The sequence below is a fragment of the Pan paniscus genome, chromosome 18 (genome assembly GCF_029289425.2).
Source record: "Pan paniscus chromosome 18, NHGRI_mPanPan1-v2.0_pri, whole genome shotgun sequence".
Lineage (NCBI taxonomy): Eukaryota > Metazoa > Chordata > Mammalia > Primates > Hominidae > Pan > Pan paniscus.
The window spans coordinates 33,440,119-33,460,319 of record NC_073267.2 but is presented as its reverse complement, the minus strand read 5'-3'; the positions used below and the strand labels follow the sequence as shown (position 1 = coordinate 33,460,319).

Here is a 20,201-nt window from a genome sequence, read left to right as displayed (position 1 = left end):
TGCCCACCGTGGCCTCCCAAAGTGCAGGGACTATAAGTGTGAGCCACTGCACCCGGTCCAAGATAAAATTATTTTAACAATATACTATGAAGAGAAAAACACTGGCTATGAAAGAATATGCATAGTTTTACCCTGTTTAAAAATAAAGATTGAAAGAATACATATGCAAATAAGTTTACTTTTATTTTTGGTAATACTTTACTGGATTGTCTGAATATTGACAATCAGTATGCATCATGAAGCTACATGGCTAACATTGAGTACTCACTGTGTGTGCCAGGCCCTGGGTTCAATGCTCTACATGCACTTATATTTCATTTAATTCTCTCTGCAACCTGAGATGGTATAGCCACCTCATTTTACAGAGTTGAAACTGAGGCTCAGAGACTGAAAGTTAAGCCTGAGGTTACAGTCAATAAGAGGCAGAGCTGGAACTGAAACCTACGTGTGTCTGACCACCAGTTCATGTTCTGACAGCAGGCTAGTCTGCATCACAGAGTGTGGGGTAGATGGTGCATGCCTGCTAGGATGGGCTAGGTATCACTGTAGGTAAGAAACAGCCCCAAACGATGGAAATGTACACCACTGAAGGCTCTTTTCCTGCCCATGCTGCACATCCTCCATGGCTCTCCTGTGCCCCACATGCCCTCATCCTGCCACGAGAATAAAGGAGCAGCCTCCATATGGGAGCTGTCAGCTGCTCTAAGAGATGAAGGAGAGGGTGGCCAGTCTCAATGGCTCCCAACTCTTTTGCCTCGAGGTGACACGCTTCACTTCCACTCACATCTCTTGGGTCAAAGCAAATCCCATGTGTACATCCACTTTCAAGTGGCCGAGGAGAGAACCTGAAATACTCGGTGGGCTCCATTAAGGCCGTCATATGGTGTCAGCCTGCATGGGAGACTGTGGAGGGGCAGAGGAGGAGAGTGGGGAACTGACGGGAAATGACAGGAGGACTAAGTCACCGCAGATTTGCTTTATCCTCAGCCAGGTGGAGTTTGTCCCAGAGCTGCACAAAATCATCACCAGCATGATGAAACGGAGTAGACTTCAGAAAAAGCAGTTTGGTCAGATGTAATCAGCAGTGAACTGAGAATCAACTGAGTGACATTGAGTCAGTAAATCTCTGACTGCCTCAGTTACCCCATATGATAGTTTTGAGGATGGGAACATTGAGAGAGTTGATTTGGAAGGATATCAAGAGTAAAAATTCCAACATTTTAGTTCCTTTAAGTTAAATCCAGGCACTCTTTTTCCTGCAAGTCTCCTGTTCCTTTCAGATTGCACAGGTGAGAGTGCTCAGATTAGGGCTGGAGGTTGTAAACTATTGCTCCCACACTGACAGTGCCCCCGTGTCGTGCATGTATTCTGTGCATTTTCCTGTGCTAAACACTCTCCCAAAACATGGTGGGGCCTGATTCTTCCTCTTTGTTCCAATGGCCCTGGGTGACTCAAGTGCCCATTCAATGACCAGGACACAGAGGTCTTAGAGAGATGCTCCATGAGGCCCCATGTGCGAGCCTGTACCCTGCCGGAGCATGAGGCAAGGGACAGGGCATCGTCTGTGGGGATAGTGGGGGTAGTGGTCAGCCAGGCTTGGTGACTCTACTTGCTCACCAGATGATCCTACACCTGCCACCTCCGATGGATCCACTGCGTCTGTGCCTGCCTGTACTGCTGATGCTCCAGTGGATAACTCAGCATCCCAGCCTAGGCCCAATGCCACTGAAGATGGACCTGCCCCCTGGGGACCCAGGAGTCCTACCACTCAGCTGTCCCCAGGAGTGCCCAGACCCTCATTGTTATCCAGGACGTAGGAGCCCTACCCCTGGCCTTCCCTCATCAGCCGTAAATGATGATTTACTGCTGTTACCATCATCACTGCCTTCAGTGACCAAGGGCCTTCCAAGGTGCCAGCTCTGGAACGAAGGATGCCCTTGGGAGGTGATGACACTCAGGTACACGGGTGCTCAACAGATTGCTTCCTTCTATCCTCAGACGGTCTTTGCATGCTTGCAGCCATTGGCACTCCCATTGTATGGAAGGAAACCAGCCCAGGGTCACACAGCTGGTCAGCAGCAACATAGCTGGTCTCAAATCTAAGGTGCCTGGCCATGCCTCCATGAGGGACCGCCTGCAAGGGAGGTTGATCCTGGCTTTGGGGAGCCTTTCCTGGGCTGCATGAATAACCTCCATTGTTCGAGACCCCAAACTCTGCTCACATCTTCCTTTCCCTGTCTCTGCTTGGGCTATGATCACGGTGACTCTAGCAGCCCTTCATGGACATTATACTACTCTCTGCCATTCACTTTTGCTCTAATCTGACTTCAACCCCCACTTACTTGGTCTCTCCTTTTACAACCAACACAACCGAAATCTAGGGCTTCTTTTTTTTTTTTTTTTTTTTTTGAGACAGAATCTCATTCCATTCTGTCACCCAGGCTGGAGTGCAATGGTACGATCTCGGCTCACTGCAACTTCCGCCTCCCGGGTCCAAGGGATAGTCCTGCCTCAGCCTCCTGAGTAGCTGGGATTACAGGCGTGTGCCACCATGCCTGGTTAATTTTTGTATTTTTAGTAGAGACGGGGTTTCACCATGTTGGTCAGGCTGGTCTCGAACTCCTAACCTCGTGATCCGCCTGCCTCAGCCTCCCAAAGTGCTGGCATTACAGGCGTGAGCCACCATGCCCAGCCAAATCTAGGGCCGGAACATGGCTGCAGCATATAAAAAGAATTGAATTCCATACTTTCATTAACCCTGTTTTTTGTTTGTTTGTAGTTGTTGCTGATTTTGAGACAGAGTCTCGCTCTGTCGCCTAGGCTGGAGTTCAGTGGTGGAATCTCGGCTCACTGCAGACTCTGCCTCCCGGGTTCAAACTATTCTCCTGCCTCAGCCTCCCAAGTAGGTGGGACTACAGGCGCCCACCACCGCACCCGGCTAATTTTTGTATTTTATTAGAGACAGGGTTTCACCATATTGGCCAGGCTGGTCTGGAACTCCTGACCTTGTGATCCGCCCACCTCAGCCTCCCAAAGTGCTGGGATTACAGGCGTGAGCCACCACACCCAGCCCCTGTTTTGTTTTTGTTTTGCTTGCTTCTTAGGGTTGTTTTTCTATTTATGGTAAAGGCATTGGCTTTCCATTTGTAGCATCAATAGAATATTTCCTGTTTACAATAACCTTATGTCATAGTAAATGGTAAAGGGATTTAAAGCAGTGGTTTTCAGCTGCCAGAGGCCTGAGAGAGTTTGGGCACACTCTGTGTGATCGGGCAGAAGGCCTGTGGGAAGTTTAGCAGAGGACAGGGCCAGGAAAGGTGATGGACAATGGGGGTCTGTCCTGGTCACCAGGCCCCTGGGTCCTGCCCACCTGCTTGGAGCTCCCCACCCATCACACATGATGCTGCCAAGCCCTCTGGGTATTGTGGGCAAATACCTTAGGAGAGAAGCTGATGAACTTTGTTTCTTGAAATGCACAGATTCCTTGGACATCCCTGAGAGGTCAATCATGAAAGTCAACTTGGTTTTCTCCCCCTCATTTGGGTTCAGAATTTAAAGTCCACACACACAGGCAGTAAGATGATATAGATAAGGACATCATCACTCGGTTTCGGATGTTAAAATGTCTAGGTGGGTTAGGGGTGATTTGCGATCACACAACCTTGTGGCACAAAAAGGAATTCCCAGGCCAGAGGGAGACATTTTATTGCCATGTTACGATCTTATCATTGAGTTGAAAGGCAATCTTGTTTCATTTTGGATTCTTTCATATGTTTATGTCTTATAAGGGCACTTTGAATTTCCAAGCAAATAATAATTTTGAATTAGCTTTTAATCATTGACTTCTAGCACAGTTATATGATCAGAAACATGCTGTGTGATTTGATTGCTCTCAAATATATTGAGATTTGTTGGAACAAAATAAGTCAGGTTAATTTTTGTAAATGTACCATGCATGCTTAAAATGAATGTATCTACATTTGTTCCTGAGATACAGGTTGATGGACGGATGGCTACATGGATGTGATGGAGATGGTTTACTATCGGGACCTTCCGCATCCTGCTGATGTTTTGTTGCTTAGGATATGAATGGCTGAGCGGAGGCTGTAAAACCTGGCACCCTGCTTGGGTATGAGGTTCTTCCTGCCATCCTGCCATCATTTGTTTTTTATGTTTTGTCGCCAAAAGTGACCTTGAGGAACCCTGGGAGCTCAGGAAGGAAGGAGCGCCCAGAAGCAGGGACAGGGAGCTGGTTGGGGAGGACCAGAAATCAGGTTTGTGAAGGTTCCAGAGAGGACCTGTCCTTGCGAGGAGTGTGGGAGACTGAGATGGGGGAGGGGTCATTGGAATGATGCGGGCGCTACTTGGCATTGTCCATTGTGAGGCACCACTGGGGTCATCAGGGATTGGTGGAGAGGGAGTATAAAGCCCCAGGGTTGCCAAGGGAGGGCCCAGACCGAAGAAGGTTTGGTGGATAGCAGAACCTTTTTGTCTCCCTCTAATTGCTCCTAAGCCTCACGCTCCCTTGCCCCGCGTGTCCTGTTGCTTCCCTGATCTTCTCCGTGACCTGTAGCTAAACCTTCCACCAGCGCTTGAGAACTTAATTTGAACCGGATCCTTTCCCAGACCCCTTTCTTCTCCTCCTCCTCCTCCACCTCCTCCAGGTGCCCAACAGCCCCCTTCTCCTTTCCCTTCCCTTACTTCCCCCCTTCCCCTCCCCTTCCCCTCCCCCTCCCCTCCCCCTCCCCAACTCAGATCCGGCCCCGGTCCCCGTCCCCTTCCTTCCCCCGTGCCCTGAGCCACCTCCACCTCTGTCCTGGCCGCCTCAGGGCGCCCTGAAAGGACCAGGACATGCGTCTGCGGTGGTGGCTCCTCTTTTGGCTCCTGCTGGGATTTATCAGCCATCATCCCACCCCTGTGAGTAGACGCTGGACCCGCGGGGTTTCTTCCTTTTTACTGGGCTGTGTCACACGGCATGAAATTACACAGCTCAGGCCTGTAATCCCAGCACTTTAGGGGGCCGAGGTGGGCAGATCACTCGAGTCCAGGAGTTGAAGAGTAGCCAGGGCATCATAGCGAAACCCCATCTCTACAAAAAATTCCAAAAAAGATTAGTTGGGCCTGGTGGTGCCTACCTGTTATCCCAGTTACTGGAGAGGCTGAGGTGGGAGGATCGCTTGGGCCCAGGAGCTGGACGTTGCAGTGAGCCGAGATGGCCCCGCTGCACTCTTGTCTCTAACAAACAAAATGGACCAAAACAAAGTGAAATGTCATTTGATTTGTGTCATCTGGTTTGATGACTTTTTTTTTTTTTTTTTTTTTTTAGACAGAGTCTCACTCTGTCGCCCAGGCTGGAGTGCAGTGGCAAGATCTCGGCTCACTGCAACCTCTGCTTCCGGGGTTCAAGCAATTGTCCTGCCTCAGCCTCCTGAGTAGCTCAGATTACAACGCCTGCCTAATTTTTGTATTTTTAGTAGACCACCACGCCTGGCTAATTTTTGTATTTTTAGTAGAGACGGGGTTTCACCATGTTCGCCAGGATGGTCTCCATCTCTTGACCTCGTGATCTGCCTGCCTCGGCCTCCCAGTGCTGGGATTACAGGCGTGAGCCACCGCGCCTGGCCAAAATATATAACCTTAAGTGTAAGTTTACTAACTTTGGAAAGTACATACACCAGCATAAACCAACCCCCTTTCAAGATCTACATTATTTTATTTATTTATTTATTTATTTGAGACAGTTTCTCCCTTGTTGCCCAGGCTGGAGTGCAATGGGGCAATATCAGCTCACCACAACCTCTGCTTCCCAGGTTCGAGCGATTCTCCTGCCTCAGCCTCCCGAGTGGCTGGGATTACAGACATGTGCCACCACTCCCAGCTAATTTTGTATTTTTAGTAGAGATAGGGTTTCTCCATGTTGGTCAGGCTGGTTTTGAACTCCCGACCTCAGGTGATCGCCCGCCTCGGCCTCCCAAAGCGTTGGGATTACAGGCGTGAACCACCGTGCCCAGCCAAGATCTACACTATTATGTCACCCCAGAAAGTGAACTCTCACTCTTCCCAGCCAGTCTCTTTATCATAGGTTAGCTTGCTTATTCTGGAATTTCGCGTATACAGATGCATGCCATGCCATAGGTACTCTTTTGTGTCTGCTTTGTTCTGCTCAACACTATGTTTCTGAAATCATTACCATTGTTGTATGGTTCTCTAACTCCATCATTTCCATTTCAGACTCAGCATATGCTCAGTTCAACCTGATGAAGGGCTATCTCTGTTTAATTCACCATCTTGAAAGAAACATTTAAAATTGAGATGTTTTCAAGAATATATAGTTAAATCCTGAGGAATCGATGTAGAAATGTTATCACAAGCTGTCTGAACTTACTCAGGGGAAGTCTTCGTCTTCACTCACATAAGAGTCTAATGGAATTAATACCAACAATCTTAGAGAAATCCCACACTATTCATGCCATTTTCATGATCTCCGCCTTGGTACTTTTTTTTTTTTTTTTTTTTTTTTTGAGACAGAGTCTCGCTCTGTCACCCAGGCTGAAGTGCAGTGGTGCGATCTCGGCTCACTGCAACCCCTGCCTCCCGGGTTCAAGTGATTCTTCTGCCGCAGCCTCCCAAGTAGCTGGAACTATAGGCGCGTGCCACCATGCCCTGCTAATTTTTTGTAATTTTAGTAGAGATGGGTTTCACCGTGTTAGCTAGGATGATCTCAATCTCCTGATCTCGTGGTCCACCCACCTCGGCTTCCCAAAGTGCTGGGATTGCAGGCGTGAGCCACCATGTCCGGCCCACCTTGTTAATTTTTAAGCACTAAAATTTGATCCTTATTTGTGAATGAAGTAATCTCTTCATTGTATTTTTTTTTTTTTTTTTTTACTTATGCTGAGCTTTAAATGACAAAGATTCATATAATCCAAGAGAGAAGTATTATTTAGAGGGATTCTTTTACCATGTGATATATAATAAATGCATCCAATGTTATACATCAATTTAAAAAACAAGTAAATAACTTTAAAGAAAAGATAACTACTGGCCAGGTGCAGTGGCTCACACCTGTATTCCCAGCACTTTGGGAGGCCGAGGCAGGTGGATCATGAGGTCAGGAGTTGGAGACCAGCCTGGCCAAGATGGTGAAACCCTGTTTCTACTAAAAATACAAAAATTAGCCGAGTGCGGTGGCAGGCGCCTGTAATCCCAATTACTCAGTAGCTGAGGCAGGAGAATCGCTTGAACCCGGGAGGCGGAGGTTGCAGTGAGCTGAGATCATGCCACTGCAATCTAGCCTGGGTGACAGAGCAAGACTTTGTCTCCAAACAAAAAGAAAAGATAATTACTTTATACTTAGCTTGTCTTAGCCATGAGTGACGGGCTGCATGTGGCCCAGGACAGTTTTGAATGCAGTTCAACACAAATTTGTAAACTTTCTTAAAACATTAGGAGATTTTGGCCAGGTACAGTGGCTCATGCCTGTAATCCCAGCACTTTGGGAGGCTGAGGCGGGCAGATTACCTGAGGTCAGGAGTTCGAGACCACCCTGACCAACATGGCAAAACCCCATCTCCACAAAAAATACAAAAATTTGCTGAGTGCATTGTCAGGCACCTGTACTCCCAGCTACTCAGGAGGCTGAGGCAGGAGAATCACTTGAACCTGAGAGGCAGAGGTTGCAGTGAGCCGAGAGCACGCCACTGCACTCCAGCCTGGGTGACAGAGTGAGATCCCATCTCAAAAACAAAACACCAAACAAAAGCAAAAACAAAAACAAATGGCTGGGCACGGTGGCTCACACCTGTAATCCCAGCACTTTGGGAGGCCGAGGCAGGCAGATCGCCTATCAGGAGTTCAAGGCCAGACTGGCCAACATGGTGAAACCTCATCTCTACTAAAAATACAAAAATTAGTCGGGCATGGTGGCAGAGACCTGTAATCTCAGCTACTCGGGAGGCTGAGGGAGGAGAATGGCTTGAGCCGAGGAGCTGGAGGTTGCAGTGAGCTGAGATTGCACCACTGCACTCCAGCCTGGGCGACTGAGTGGAGCGGAACTCTGTCTCCAAAAAAAAAAAAAAAAAAAAAAAGAGTTTTTTTTTTAGATCATCAGCTATTGTTAGTGGTAGTGTATGTTATGTGTGGCTCAAGACAACTTTGCTTCTTTTAATATAGGCAGGGAAGTCAAAAGATTGGATATCCCTGCTTTATACCAAGAAAGACAGCACCCCACATTTGCAATGCCTAAAAACACTACCAGCCATCTGAAAAACATGAGACTTGTAACTTCTGTTCTTTTTTGTAGCAGTGGAATCCCACGGTGATATCTGAGGGATGTGGTTACCTTTTGGAGGAGGTTGACGGTTTCTAAGGATGATTCTTTCTGAGTGAAATATTGTCAGTGTCATTGACCTTTTCATTATTTCAACTATTATTATTCCAGGTTATCAATACTCTGGCTGTCTATCGTCATCGTGAGACTGACTTTTGTGGAGGAGTTCGAGACCACCCTGGCCAACATGGCAAAACCCCATCTCCACAAAAATTGGATAATTTGATAATTATCATTATTGAGTTTCTGAGACCTTACACATTTACCATTCTCTTCTGCACAAATTACCTTTGTGTGAGTATACTAACTTTCTGTAGAGGTATACTTGTAATCACAAATAAGAATAAATTATATAAAACAATTCACATTTCTGGACTTCATTATGAATATGTGGTTTTACCCAATCAGGGAAATGATTTATTAGCATAAGAATTATGAAAATGTCTGCCATTTACATTATGAAAATTAAATAGGTCGGTGTTTGTTTAATAGAATGTCAACAGAGCTTTTGGTCAAAAATAAGTTTTTTTAACCTTTGTGCTATTTATCACAAATGGAGTATGAGGTTTCATCACTTAAATAGGAAATTCTAAACTCTTCTGCTTTATAGTTCTATCGTATGGGTGGAAGGAAAGCTTCCAATCTCCTCTCTGAAGATTCACTGCAGAAATGAGCTGACAACAGACAGCTTAACAGGAAAAGAAAAACCTAGAACAGGCATAAACATGGGAACCAGCTGAAAAATGAGACTGCTAGAAGGGCCGGATAGTTGATGCTTAAAGAGCACCCTGTTGTGAGGGGAGAGGGAGATAGATGGAGATGTAGGCCATTTAGAGGGGCAGCAAATGATTTTTAGGGGAAATGAAAGAGCCCAAGGAACAAACAATTGGCCTGAGACAAAGTTCCTCTGAGGTCATAGGGACGAGGTGACAAACTGCCGGAAGGTGAAGGGCAGAACTGCACTGCGTCTCATGATGCAGAGAAAGCCCCAGAGAATCTCTTAGAACTGCCCTCCAAGAGAATCAATGAAAAGTGTGTCTGGGCAGGGTAATTTTGAATGACATCATTCAAAGTGCATGTTCCCACTTGCAACTGGAGAGAGATCAGTATGTCAAAAGTCTGTACTTGGTAAGAATTGGGCTGCTAAGTTGTGCCATAATTTGTCTTTTGAGCCTTTTTTCCTTTGGGTAAGTTGAGCTCTACATTTTGTCTTGCCATTCATGACAGTAAAAATGTGGTTGTCTGGGGGCTGAAACTCCTTCTGAACAATGATCCAAGATAAAAGTACTAATACCACAATGCTTTTTTATATTCAAAGGAAGATAAAGTATGTTTCAGTTTAACCACCTAGATAATTACACATCATTTGGCACTGCCTTTCAAGATATGTAGAAAACAAAATATATGAGTTATGAAGATATCTAGGCACATTTAACATTCTCTATGCCACTTAGTCCTGAACAGAGAATTTTCGGTATAAATTGGAGGAAGCTTTTTTTTTTTTTTTTTCTCACCCCCGAGACGAGTCTCCCTCTGTTGCCCAGGCTGGAGTATAATGGTGTGATCTCGGCTCACTGCAACTTCCACCTCCTGGCTTCAAGCGATTCCCCTGCCTCAGCCTCTCAAGTAGCTGGGATTACAGGTGCCCACCACCATGCCCAGCTAATTTTTGTATTTTTAGTAGAGTCGGGGTTTTACCATGTTGGCCAGGCTAGTCTCAAAACCCGACCTCAAATAATCCACCCGCCTCAGCCTCCCAAAGTGCTGGGATTACAAGCGTGAGCCACCACGTGAGCCAGGGGAAGTTTTTAAATTTACCACTTTTTAACAGTTCCATTTAGGAAAGTTCAGTTGAGCTGTTGGACTTGGACAACTTCGCACCTCTCATCTTTGTCGTTGTCATCTAGTCATCTATACCATTACCTCCTAAGCAAGGACATCATGGGTGCCATGAAGCATTCATGCGTGATGGCATTTCTTTGCTTGTCATTTCTTCATGTGTTTGACATTTCTCCTAGCTCCAAACTGGGCCAGCTACCTTTCCTATGAAATCTAGCAGTAGTTGTGGGATTGATGTGGTTTCTCTTTTCATCTTTTTAGATTACCCATTGCTTCTCTCGAAATCCTAGTACATGATTTTTTTTTTTTTATCCTATGTGCAGAAACCAGGAAAAAACAAATTCTGCAAAGAATTTGAAAGATATTATTTCAGGCCAGGTGTGGTGGCTCATGCCTGTAATCCCAGCACTTTGGGAGGCTGAGGCAGGTGGATCACTTGAGGTCAGGAGTTCAAGACCAGATGGGCCAACATGGTGAAACCCCATCTCTACTGAAAAGACAAAAATTAGCCAGGCATGGTAGCAGGCACCTGTAATCCCAGCTACTTGGGAGGCCGAGGCACAAGAATCGCTTGAATCTGGGAGGTGGAGGTTGCCGTGAGCCAAGGTAGCGCCACTGCACTTCAGCATGGTTGAGAGTGACACTCCATCTCAAGAAAAAAGTCATTTCAATGACTACCTCAGGAGATTCATAGGTATCTGACCCACATCTTAGATGGGATTTGCATTGCATTTTCGCTATGATGAGAACAAATATTTAATATCTTAGAAGATTAAAAGCATACTGTGATAATATGGAAATCTTGGTGGGAATTCAGTCATTAGTGAGAATGTTTTGCGTTAAGTTCAAACCAGCCTCAACGAAGCTGATGTGAGGGAAGGGAAAGTGAACTCTGAGTAGAGCAGGGACAGAAGGAAGATGCTCCAGTGCAGATCAGGAAGGAGCAGGGGGTGAAATGTTACAAATTCTAGATCTCAGAGAGCTGAAGGTAATTACTTCCTTTTCAAGTTGTGAAACGTGTTAACCTGTGGTAAAATACTTAGAAGATGATAATTACCATCTAACCGTGTTGAAGTGTACAGTTCCGTTGTGTGAAGTATATTCATGTCATTTTTTTTTTTTTTTTTTTGAGATGGAGTCTCACTCTGTCACCAGGCTGGAGTGCAGTGGTGGGATCTTGGCTCACTGCAACCTCTGCCTCCTGAGTTCAAGCAGTTCTCTTGCCTCAGTCTCCCGAGTAGCTGGGACTACAGGCGTGCATCACCATGCTCAGCTAATTTTTGTATTTTTAGTAGAGACGGGGTTTCACCATGTTGCCCAGGATGGTCTCCATCTCTTGACCTTCTGATTCACCCGCCTCAGCCTCCCAAAGTGCTGGGATTACAGGCATGTGCTACTGCACCTGGCCTATTTTTTTTTTTTTTTTTGAGACAGCGTTTCAATTTTGTTGCCCAGGTTGGAGTGCAATGGCACAATCTCAGCTCACCACAATCTTTTCCTGCTGGGTTCAAGTGATTCTCCTGCCTCAGCCTCCCGACTAGCTGGGATTACAGGCATGCACCACCATGCCTGGCTAATTTTGTATTTTTAGCAGAGGCAGCGTTTCTCCATGTTGGTGAGGCTGGTCTCAAACTCCTGACCTCAGGTGATCCGCCTGCCTCGGCCTCCCAAAGTGCTGGGATTACAGGAGTGAGCCACCGTGCCAGCCTCATGTCATTCTTTGTGTGTGTGTGTGACAGAGTCTCATTCTGTCGCTCAGGCTGGAGTGCAGTGGTGTGATCTCGGCTCACTGCAACCTCCGCCTCCCAGCTTCAAACGGTTCTCTGCCTCAGCCTCCCGAGTAGCTCGGATTACAGGCGCCCGCTGCCATGCCCGGCTAATTTTTGTATTTTTAGTAGAGACGGGGTTTCACCATCTTGGCCAGGCTGGTGTTGAACTCCTGACCCCGTGATCCACCTGCCTCGGCCTCCCAAAGTACTGGGATTATATGCATGAGCCACCGTGCCCAGCCGTCATTCTTATATTATTATTTCCTAGTTGTCTTTCCTGAAGACTATCTTCCAGTCTGAAAATGGAGATGATGGATCCACGGATGTACAGCAGAGAGCCTGGAAGTCCAACCGACGTAGACAGGAAGGTATGGCTCTGTTGGAGTCCCCATAGCGTGGAAATGAGTTTGCCCTGGAAAGGGAAAGAACAGCTTCTTTTCCTCAGGTTTCTCACCTTCTCCTCTCCTCACTCTCACCAAGGGCTGAGGTCCATTTGTATGCACACAAAGAAAAGAGTTTCTTCCTTTCCAGGAAATAAAATTGGCCTGAAAGACGTCATTACTCTACGGAGACATGTGAAAAGAAAATTTAGAGCTAAAATCCATAAGAGGAAGGTGACAACGAAAATCAACCATCATGACAAAATCAATGGAAAGAGGAAGACCGCCAGAAAACAGTAAGATGTGCCTTGACACAAATACTGTTGTATGAACCATGTGTCAATCAAAGTAGACAACTGTAAAGTCCTTGAGAATATTTTCTACAATATTTGTGGCAAATTCAGTGGGTTCAAAATTGAGTTTGTCCTTTCTGCTTCATTAGTTTAAGCTGTATAATTCCTTTCCCTTCCTACATTCTTGTTTGTCATTTTTTCGGGGGAAGAGGAGTTGCTAGTACTGGCATTGGTTTTCCTTTCTCTCTCTCTCTTTTTTTTTTTTTCCTGAGATGGAGCTTTGCTGTTGTTGCCCAGGCTGTAGTGCAATGGCACAATCTCAGCTCACTGCCTTTTGGGTTCAAGTGATTCTCCTGCCTCAGCCTCCCAAGTAGCTGGGATTACAGGTGCCCACCACCACGCCCAGCTAATTTTTGTATTTTTCCTAGAGATGGGGTTTCACCATGTTGTCCAGGCTGGTCTCGAACTTCTGACCTCAGGTAATCTACCTGCCTCAGCCTCCCAAAGTGCTGGGATTAGAGGCATGAGCCACCACAGCCAGCCTTTTTTTTTTTTTTTTAATTTTGAGATAGAGTCTCGCTCTGTCGCCCAGGCTGGAGTGCTATGGTGCAATCTTGGCTCACTGCAACCTCTGCCTCCCAGTTTGAAGCAATTCTGCCTCAGCTTCCCGAGTAGCTTGGATTACAGGTGTGTGCCACCACATTTGGCCAAATTTTTTTTTTTTTTTTTTTTTTTGAGACAGAGTCTCACTCTGTCACCCAGGCTAGAGTGCAGTGGCATGATCTTGGCTCGCTGCAACCTCCACCTCCCAGGTTCGAGCGATTCTTATCCCTCAGCCTCTTGAGTAGCTGGGACTACAGGCGTATGCCACCATGCCCGGATAATTTTTGTATTTTTAGTAGAGGCGGGGTTTCACCATATTGGCCAAGCTGGTCTAGAACTCCTGACATCATGATCCGCACACCTCGGCCTCCCAATGTGCTGGGATTACAGGCATGAGCCACCGTGCCCAGCCCAATTTTTGTAATTTTAGTAGAGACAGGGGTTCACCATGTTGGCCAGGCTAGTCTTGAACTCCTGACCTCAGGTGATCTGCCTACCTCAGCCTCCCAGTGTGAGCCACCACACCCAGCCTGGATTGTTGAATTCAATGCTTGGGTCACCTCCAGATTCATTTTCACAGTCTTTCATGTTTTGGTCATATTACATTGTATTTTGCTGCCATATGACTGATCTTTTTTTGTTAAATGTGAGATACTTGTTAAAAAATATTTAGCAATGAATTGAGGCCTAGTAGCATGTTATCTTGCTGCAGAAGAGATGGGAGTCTACTTCTGGGGGATGGTCAGGGGTCCTCCATACAGGCTGCAATTGAGGTCGTCGGTGCAGGCTCAGTCCCTACAAAGGCCAGGGTATTTCCTGTCCACCTCTATTCTGATGCATGACTCTTCTGGGTCTCAACCAGAGCCAGTGGACTTCAGTATGGGTCGCTTTCATTGGCAGACCCTCAATCCACTTGTTTTCCATCTAATCCCACGCATGTGTGCAAAAGCTGCTGTGCTTCTTTGCATCTCAGTAGTTCCTTCTGGAATTCAGCAATGAAACTCAGGGAAATGGGTTCCAAATGCGAGGCTGACTTTCGTCCTGGGTTTCCTTCTCCTCCATCTTCACCTCATGTCTGTTTACTGCCATGTTAGCAATTGGATGTATTCAATCATGGGTTTTATATTCTGTTTGGTGTCCCCCATTGTTCTCATCAGAGATCAGAAGCTTCAGATGCACTTATGTCAACTCAAGAGTAGAATGCTTCCTTAGCTTCCCTCCAGAGTCAGGTTTTGTGTTTCTAGTTCCCAAGTGCACAGCAGGAGTAGTGATGTCCTCACTGGCTTCTCATTTGCATTAAACTGTGAGCTTCTGTAGCGTGGGGACAGGACCCTGCTCCCATTGCATTCTCAGCACCTCACCACACACTCCTTGTTTGAGGCCACTCCAGACAGCATGTGCTGAAGGATGCCCTGTGGTCAGAAACAAGTTGATTAACTTTCTCTTTGAAGTGTTTTCGTCCCTGTTTCCTAGCGTTCTGGGAATTTTACACATCCTTCCTATAAAACCAAGTATCAGGTGAGATCCTTAGGATCAGGACCATGAATCAAGTGGTGTGAGGGCAACACAGCAAACTTACCCTTTTTAGGCCGTTTCCTTTTTCTGCCCTCAATCTCTGTGAACTGAACCTTGTTAAAGTCAGTCAACACCAGGGTGGATGGTTTGCCGTTGTCACCTATTTTCAGGACATAACACCCGACTTAGGAGCCATTCCGATCATGTGTAATTCAATAGATGCGCCCAGCATTCAGATTGCCTTTTCTGTCAACCAGGATCTTTAAAGTCGATGACAAGAGTTCCAGTCCTGAATCATGGCAAAGTGCAGTAGTGAACTGCGGGGTTAATGACACCATATTCTGGAAGGATCTCTCTATGGCTGATGGTCTCAGTTCCGGCATCAGCCTCTTACTGAGAATCAGGTCTCACACAGGAGGAGTCAGATTAGGAGCAATCCTCTGCTTCCGATGGAGTTAGTTGTGATGAATTGGTGAGGTCTGGTTTTTCACACTGAACTAAAATGAGCTTTCGCTGTGTCAAGCACAAGACTGACCCCAGAAACACATATAGTGCACCTCATAGAAGCTTTTAATAGTCTTTATATTTACTAAAGAATAGGACTAACTATGGAACTATGAAGATGAGCTGGAAATGACAGGTGACTTGCCAGCAGGCCAGAGTGTGACTTTTTTTTGTCCCTCAATGGGAGGTGTCCTTTCTCCCTTTGGTTGTGAGAATCAGTTGGTTCATTTGTGGAAAGGTTGCAGGGGGGATCTTTGAATCACAGCCTTCAGATGCCAGAAGGGCAGAGGGAATCCCACACGGGCTGGTGGATCATGTGTGTGCATTTCTCTCCCTTCTAATCTGAGGAAACTAAGCATGAAAGAATGTGAGCATGCAGAAAAGGAGAGGCAGGTATCAGAGGCAGAGGAAAATGGGAAATTGGATATGAAAGAAATACACACCTACAAGTGAGTTCAGAAACTGAACCCCACCCTCCTGGGAAACGCCCATTGGAGTGTTGTTTTTAACCTCTGTACAATGCTTAGACCCAGTAAATGCAGAAATAGAAACAAATGGTCAGAAGACATATCGTGAGAGAGAGAGAGAGTTCACAAAACAGAAAACAAAGTACCTTAATATTTACCAGTGACCAAAAGATGTGAAGCAGCAAAACGTCTCCTGACCCCATTGCCAGCTAGACTGTGTGGAAACTCGGTTCATACCAGCCATTCTAGGGGTGGGGTGAGTTGTTGTCATCCTTAGGAAAGTGTGTTGTTGTAGGATCAACCACATCCTTCAAAAGGACTATGCCTGTTTATAAACCCAGCTGTTTCTGCCCTGTGAAACACGGTAAGGATATTAATACAAAGAGAATACAGCTTTATGATAAAAGATGCTCAATGAAGGATGAATTAGGGATATACTGAGAATGGGGAAGGAAACTATCATCTCAGAAGTCAGCAGGCAGTAAGCAAGAGGAGGAATCAATATAGCAACAGTTTGGATCAGACCATACAGTTTTCTTGTTTTTGTTTTTGTTTTTCTGAGATGGAGTCTCGCTGTGTCACCCAGGCTGGAGTGCAATGACGTGATCTTGGCTCACTGCAACCTCCGCCTCCCAGGTTCAAGTGATTCCCCTGCCTCAGCCTCCCGAGTAGCTGGGATTACAGGTGCCTGCCACCACGCCCGGCTAATCTTTTGTATTTTTAGTAGAGATGGGGTTTCACCTTATTAGCCAGGATGGTCTCAATCTCCTGACCTCGTGATCCATCCGCCTCGCCCTCCCAGAGTGCTGGGACTACAGGCATCAGCCACCGCGACCGGCTCAGATTGTACTCTTATAGCCATCTGAAATACGTTTTCTAGGTAGAGATAGATTGTGTAAGGGTACAGTTGTGAGGATAACAGAAACATGGCAGATTATTTAAAATCATCCTGAAAGTGGTGCTTTATCTGATGAAAGTGATTGTAATCCATAGGAAAATGTTTCAACGTGCACAAGAGTTGCGGCGGCGGGCAGAGGACTACCACAAATGCAAAGTAAGGAGCTTCCTCCCCGCAGTTGCAGGATAGTTCAGTGCTGATGCAGATGATGCCACGGCTCTTAGACTCTCTCAACATTCAATTTCTCATGTGTTGGCTTTTTCAGATCCCCCCTCCTGCAAGAAAGCCTCTTTGCAACCGGGTAAGTTTGTTTGTTTTCCTTGCTTTTGAACATAGTCTGCCAGGTCAAGACATGGATACATTTTTCTCCCTACAGCTCTGTGCTCAAGCCCTGCAGAGGGAGATGGCAGAGAGAAAGGCTGCCTACAAGCATCACAGTCCCATCCCTGTTGGTAACCGTGTTGTGCAAAAACACCTTCATCCCCACCCAGTGGGGCCCCTGATCTAATATTCAAAGTGTCAGAGGTTCCATATTTGTAATAGCAAATGGGCCCTGACTGTAAATTAGTGAAGAGTGAATGTAACTTATTACCCACAGGGACAATTCCAAATGAAGGCCTTAAATGATGCTCAGCTAAGCTGGTTCTTGTGTGGCCTCTGTACCTTCAAAAGCTGCCGAGTCCTATGATTACACATGATGGGACTTGTACACTTGAAGTGAAACACAGTTTTAAAACTTGCTTTGTTTAGAATTCCCACCTCATTTTTCCATGGACAAAAGTATTCTTTATGTCCTAGTGCACTTACAATTTGGTATTACCTGGGAGTGAAAAGAAATATTACAGCCATGCCTAACTGACTTCTTGAGGTAAGATTGTTCTGTCAGAAAACCCTCTCCCAGTTCCCCTGCAGCTCTTCAGGAATCCACATGTCTCCAGAGCTCTTTGTTCTCATGGGTGGCACCTCCAGAGTGAAGAAGATCCTTTGTCAAGAAGGGAAACAGAGGGGAAATGAGAGGGTCCTGCAGGCAGAGCTGGAATCAACTTCCACTCTGCCTCTTGCAAGCTGTGTGACCCTGGGCACAATTTCTCCTTCCTCTGGAAACCTCTGTTTTCTTAGATTTGGAGCTGGGTGGTCACACTGACCTTGCAGAGTTCTGAGAATCAGAGACAGAACATAAAAGGCCTGGAAAACATTCTCCAAAAAGAAGCTGCAACATGTGTGGACAATGGGCTTTTCATGCCTCTCTTACTGTCTGTTGACCTGGTGCAAGAAACATGCTCTGGTGATGGCTGTGAGGGAGGAATGAGGATAGACATAGACACTCCTGTGTCTCAAACATGCTTCTTTATTACTCTGTTATGACTCTGTCTTCCCTGGGGCAGGACCCCAGCCTGCCTACATTTGCAGACAGACACAGTGGCATGTGGAGACAACAGTGTGTCCCAATGACTTTTCTTTACCCCCCAGCTGTCAGCAGTACTCAGTGGAAGGGTGATATTATGACAGTGATACTGCTATTTTGAAACCTGGAGGATGGAAAGGTGCAAAAATCTATCACCAGCAACAGAAGGTGCAGACCGTGTTGGTGGCAGTAATTTTGTCCATCAAATGCATATGTGTGAAAACATTCCCTTCTTCGGCCCTACAGGTCAGAATGGCGGCAGCGGAGCATCGTCATTCTTCAGGATTGCCCTACTGGCCCTACCTCACAGCTGAAACTTTAAAAAACAGGATGGGCCGCCAACCACGTCCTCCAACTCAACAACGTTCTATAACGGATAACTCCCTGAGCCTCAAGACACCTCCCGAATGTCTCCTTCATCCCCTTCCACCCTCAGTGGATGATAATATCAAGGAGTGTCCTCTTGCTCCTCTTCCACACTCTCCTCTTCCACCCTCAGTGGATGATAATCTGAACGAGTGTCTCCTTATCCCTCTTCCACCCTCAGTGGATGATAATCTGAAGGAGTGTCTCCTTATCCCTCTTCCACCCTCTCCTCTTCCACCCTCAGTGGATGATAATCTGAAGGAGTGTCTCCTTGCTCCTCTTCCACCCTCTCCTCTTCCACCCTCAGTGGATGATAATCTGAAGGAGTGTCTCCTTGCTCCTCTTCCACCCTCTCCTCTTCCACCCTCAGTGGATGATAATCTGAAGGAGTGTCTCCTTGCTCCTCTTCCACCCTCTCCTCTTCCACCCTCAGTGGATGATAATCTGAAGGAGTGTCTCCTTGCTCCTCTTCCACCCTCTCCTCTTCCACCCTCAGTGGATGATAATCTGAAGGAGTGTCTCCTTGCTCCTCTTCCACCCTCTCCTCTTCCACCCTCAGTGGATGATAATCTGAAGGAGTGTCTCCTTGCTCCTCTTCCACCCTCAGTGGATGATAATCTGAAGGAGTGTCTCCTTGCTCCTCTTCCACCCTCTCCTCTTCCACCCTCAGTGGATGATAATCTGAAGGAGTGTCTCCTTGCTCCTCTTCCACCCTCTCCTCTTCCACCCTCAGTGGATGATAATCTGAAGACTCCTCCCTTAGCTACTCAGGAGGCTGAGTCGGAAAAACCACCCAAACCCAAGAGGTGGAGGGTGGATGAGGTGGAACAATCACCAAAACCCAAGAGGCGGAGGGCGGATGAGGTGGAACAATCGCCCAAGCGCAAGAGGCAGGGGGAGGCCGAGACACAATTACCCAAACCCAAGAGGCAGAGGGCGGATGAGGTGGAACAATCGCCCAAGCGCAAGAGGCAGAGGGAGGCCGAGACACAATTACCCAAACCCAAGAGGCGGAGGTTGAGTAAGCTGAGAACACGCCATTGCACTCAAGCCTGGGCAGTAAGAATAAATCCGTGGGTCGAAAAAAAGAAAAAAATAAAAAAATAAAACAAAACCCACACTCCAAAAACAAACTAACAAAGAATAAATAAATAATATAAAAATAAAATAAATACTGCAGTCCTTATGTTATTGCTTTGTTTCAGTGTCTGGTATGATTGCCTGAGGGACCTGAGGTTTTTAATTAATTGTGGGGTTTTTTTTTTAATCTTTAGAAGTGGTTGGTTATGTAAAATATTATTATTATTATTATTTTTTTGAGACTGGGTTTTGCTCTGTCACCCAGGCAGGAGTGCGGTGGCTCGATCACAGCTCACTGCAGCCTCAACCTCCTGGGCTTCAAGCAATCCTCCTGCCTCAGCCTCCCAAGTAGCTGGGATCACAGATGTGTGCCACCACACCTGGCCAATGTTAAAAAATCCTTTAACTTTTTTGTAGAGATGCACTCCTGGACTCAAGCGATCCTCCTACTGGTCCCGACCACCAGCCTCTTTCTGATAAACATTTACACTCTTTATTATCTGATGCCATTTCTATCTTCTTCCTTGTCATCCAGACATCAAAGAATTAGGTTTCTTCAGGGTTTTCTTTTTCAAGTCCTCATTGTTAAAGATCACTCACATTAGGGCCAGACACCATGACTCATGCCTGTAATCCCAGCCCTTTGGGAGGCCAAGGCGGGCAGAGCACTTGAGGTGGGGAGTTTGAGACCAGCCCGGCCAACTTGGTGAAACCCCACCTCTACTGAAAAACATACAAAAATTAGCTGGGCGT

The 20,201-nt window shown here is 46.4% G+C and overlaps 1 protein-coding gene across 2 annotated transcripts in view; it reads left to right on the top strand.

Annotated features, from left to right (window-relative positions):
• Positions 1-19,540, top strand: part of LOC100972182 (nuclear pore complex-interacting protein family member B6-like) — a 44,353-nt gene extending 24,813 nt beyond the window's left edge. Inside the window, exons 7-12 of one of the 2 annotated variants that reach the window (XM_063597518.1) lie at positions 8,441-8,623; positions 12,206-12,305; positions 12,469-12,613; positions 16,693-16,753; positions 16,863-16,898; positions 18,249-19,540. In XM_063597518.1, coding sequence (XP_063453588.1) covers positions 8,441-8,623; positions 12,206-12,305; positions 12,469-12,613; positions 16,693-16,753; positions 16,863-16,898; positions 18,249-19,475 — 1,752 coding nt within the window. In that variant the 3' untranslated portion in view covers positions 19,476-19,540. The other variant, XM_055099767.2, reaches the window with a different exon arrangement.
• The last annotated feature ends 661 nt before the right edge of the window (positions 19,541-20,201 follow it).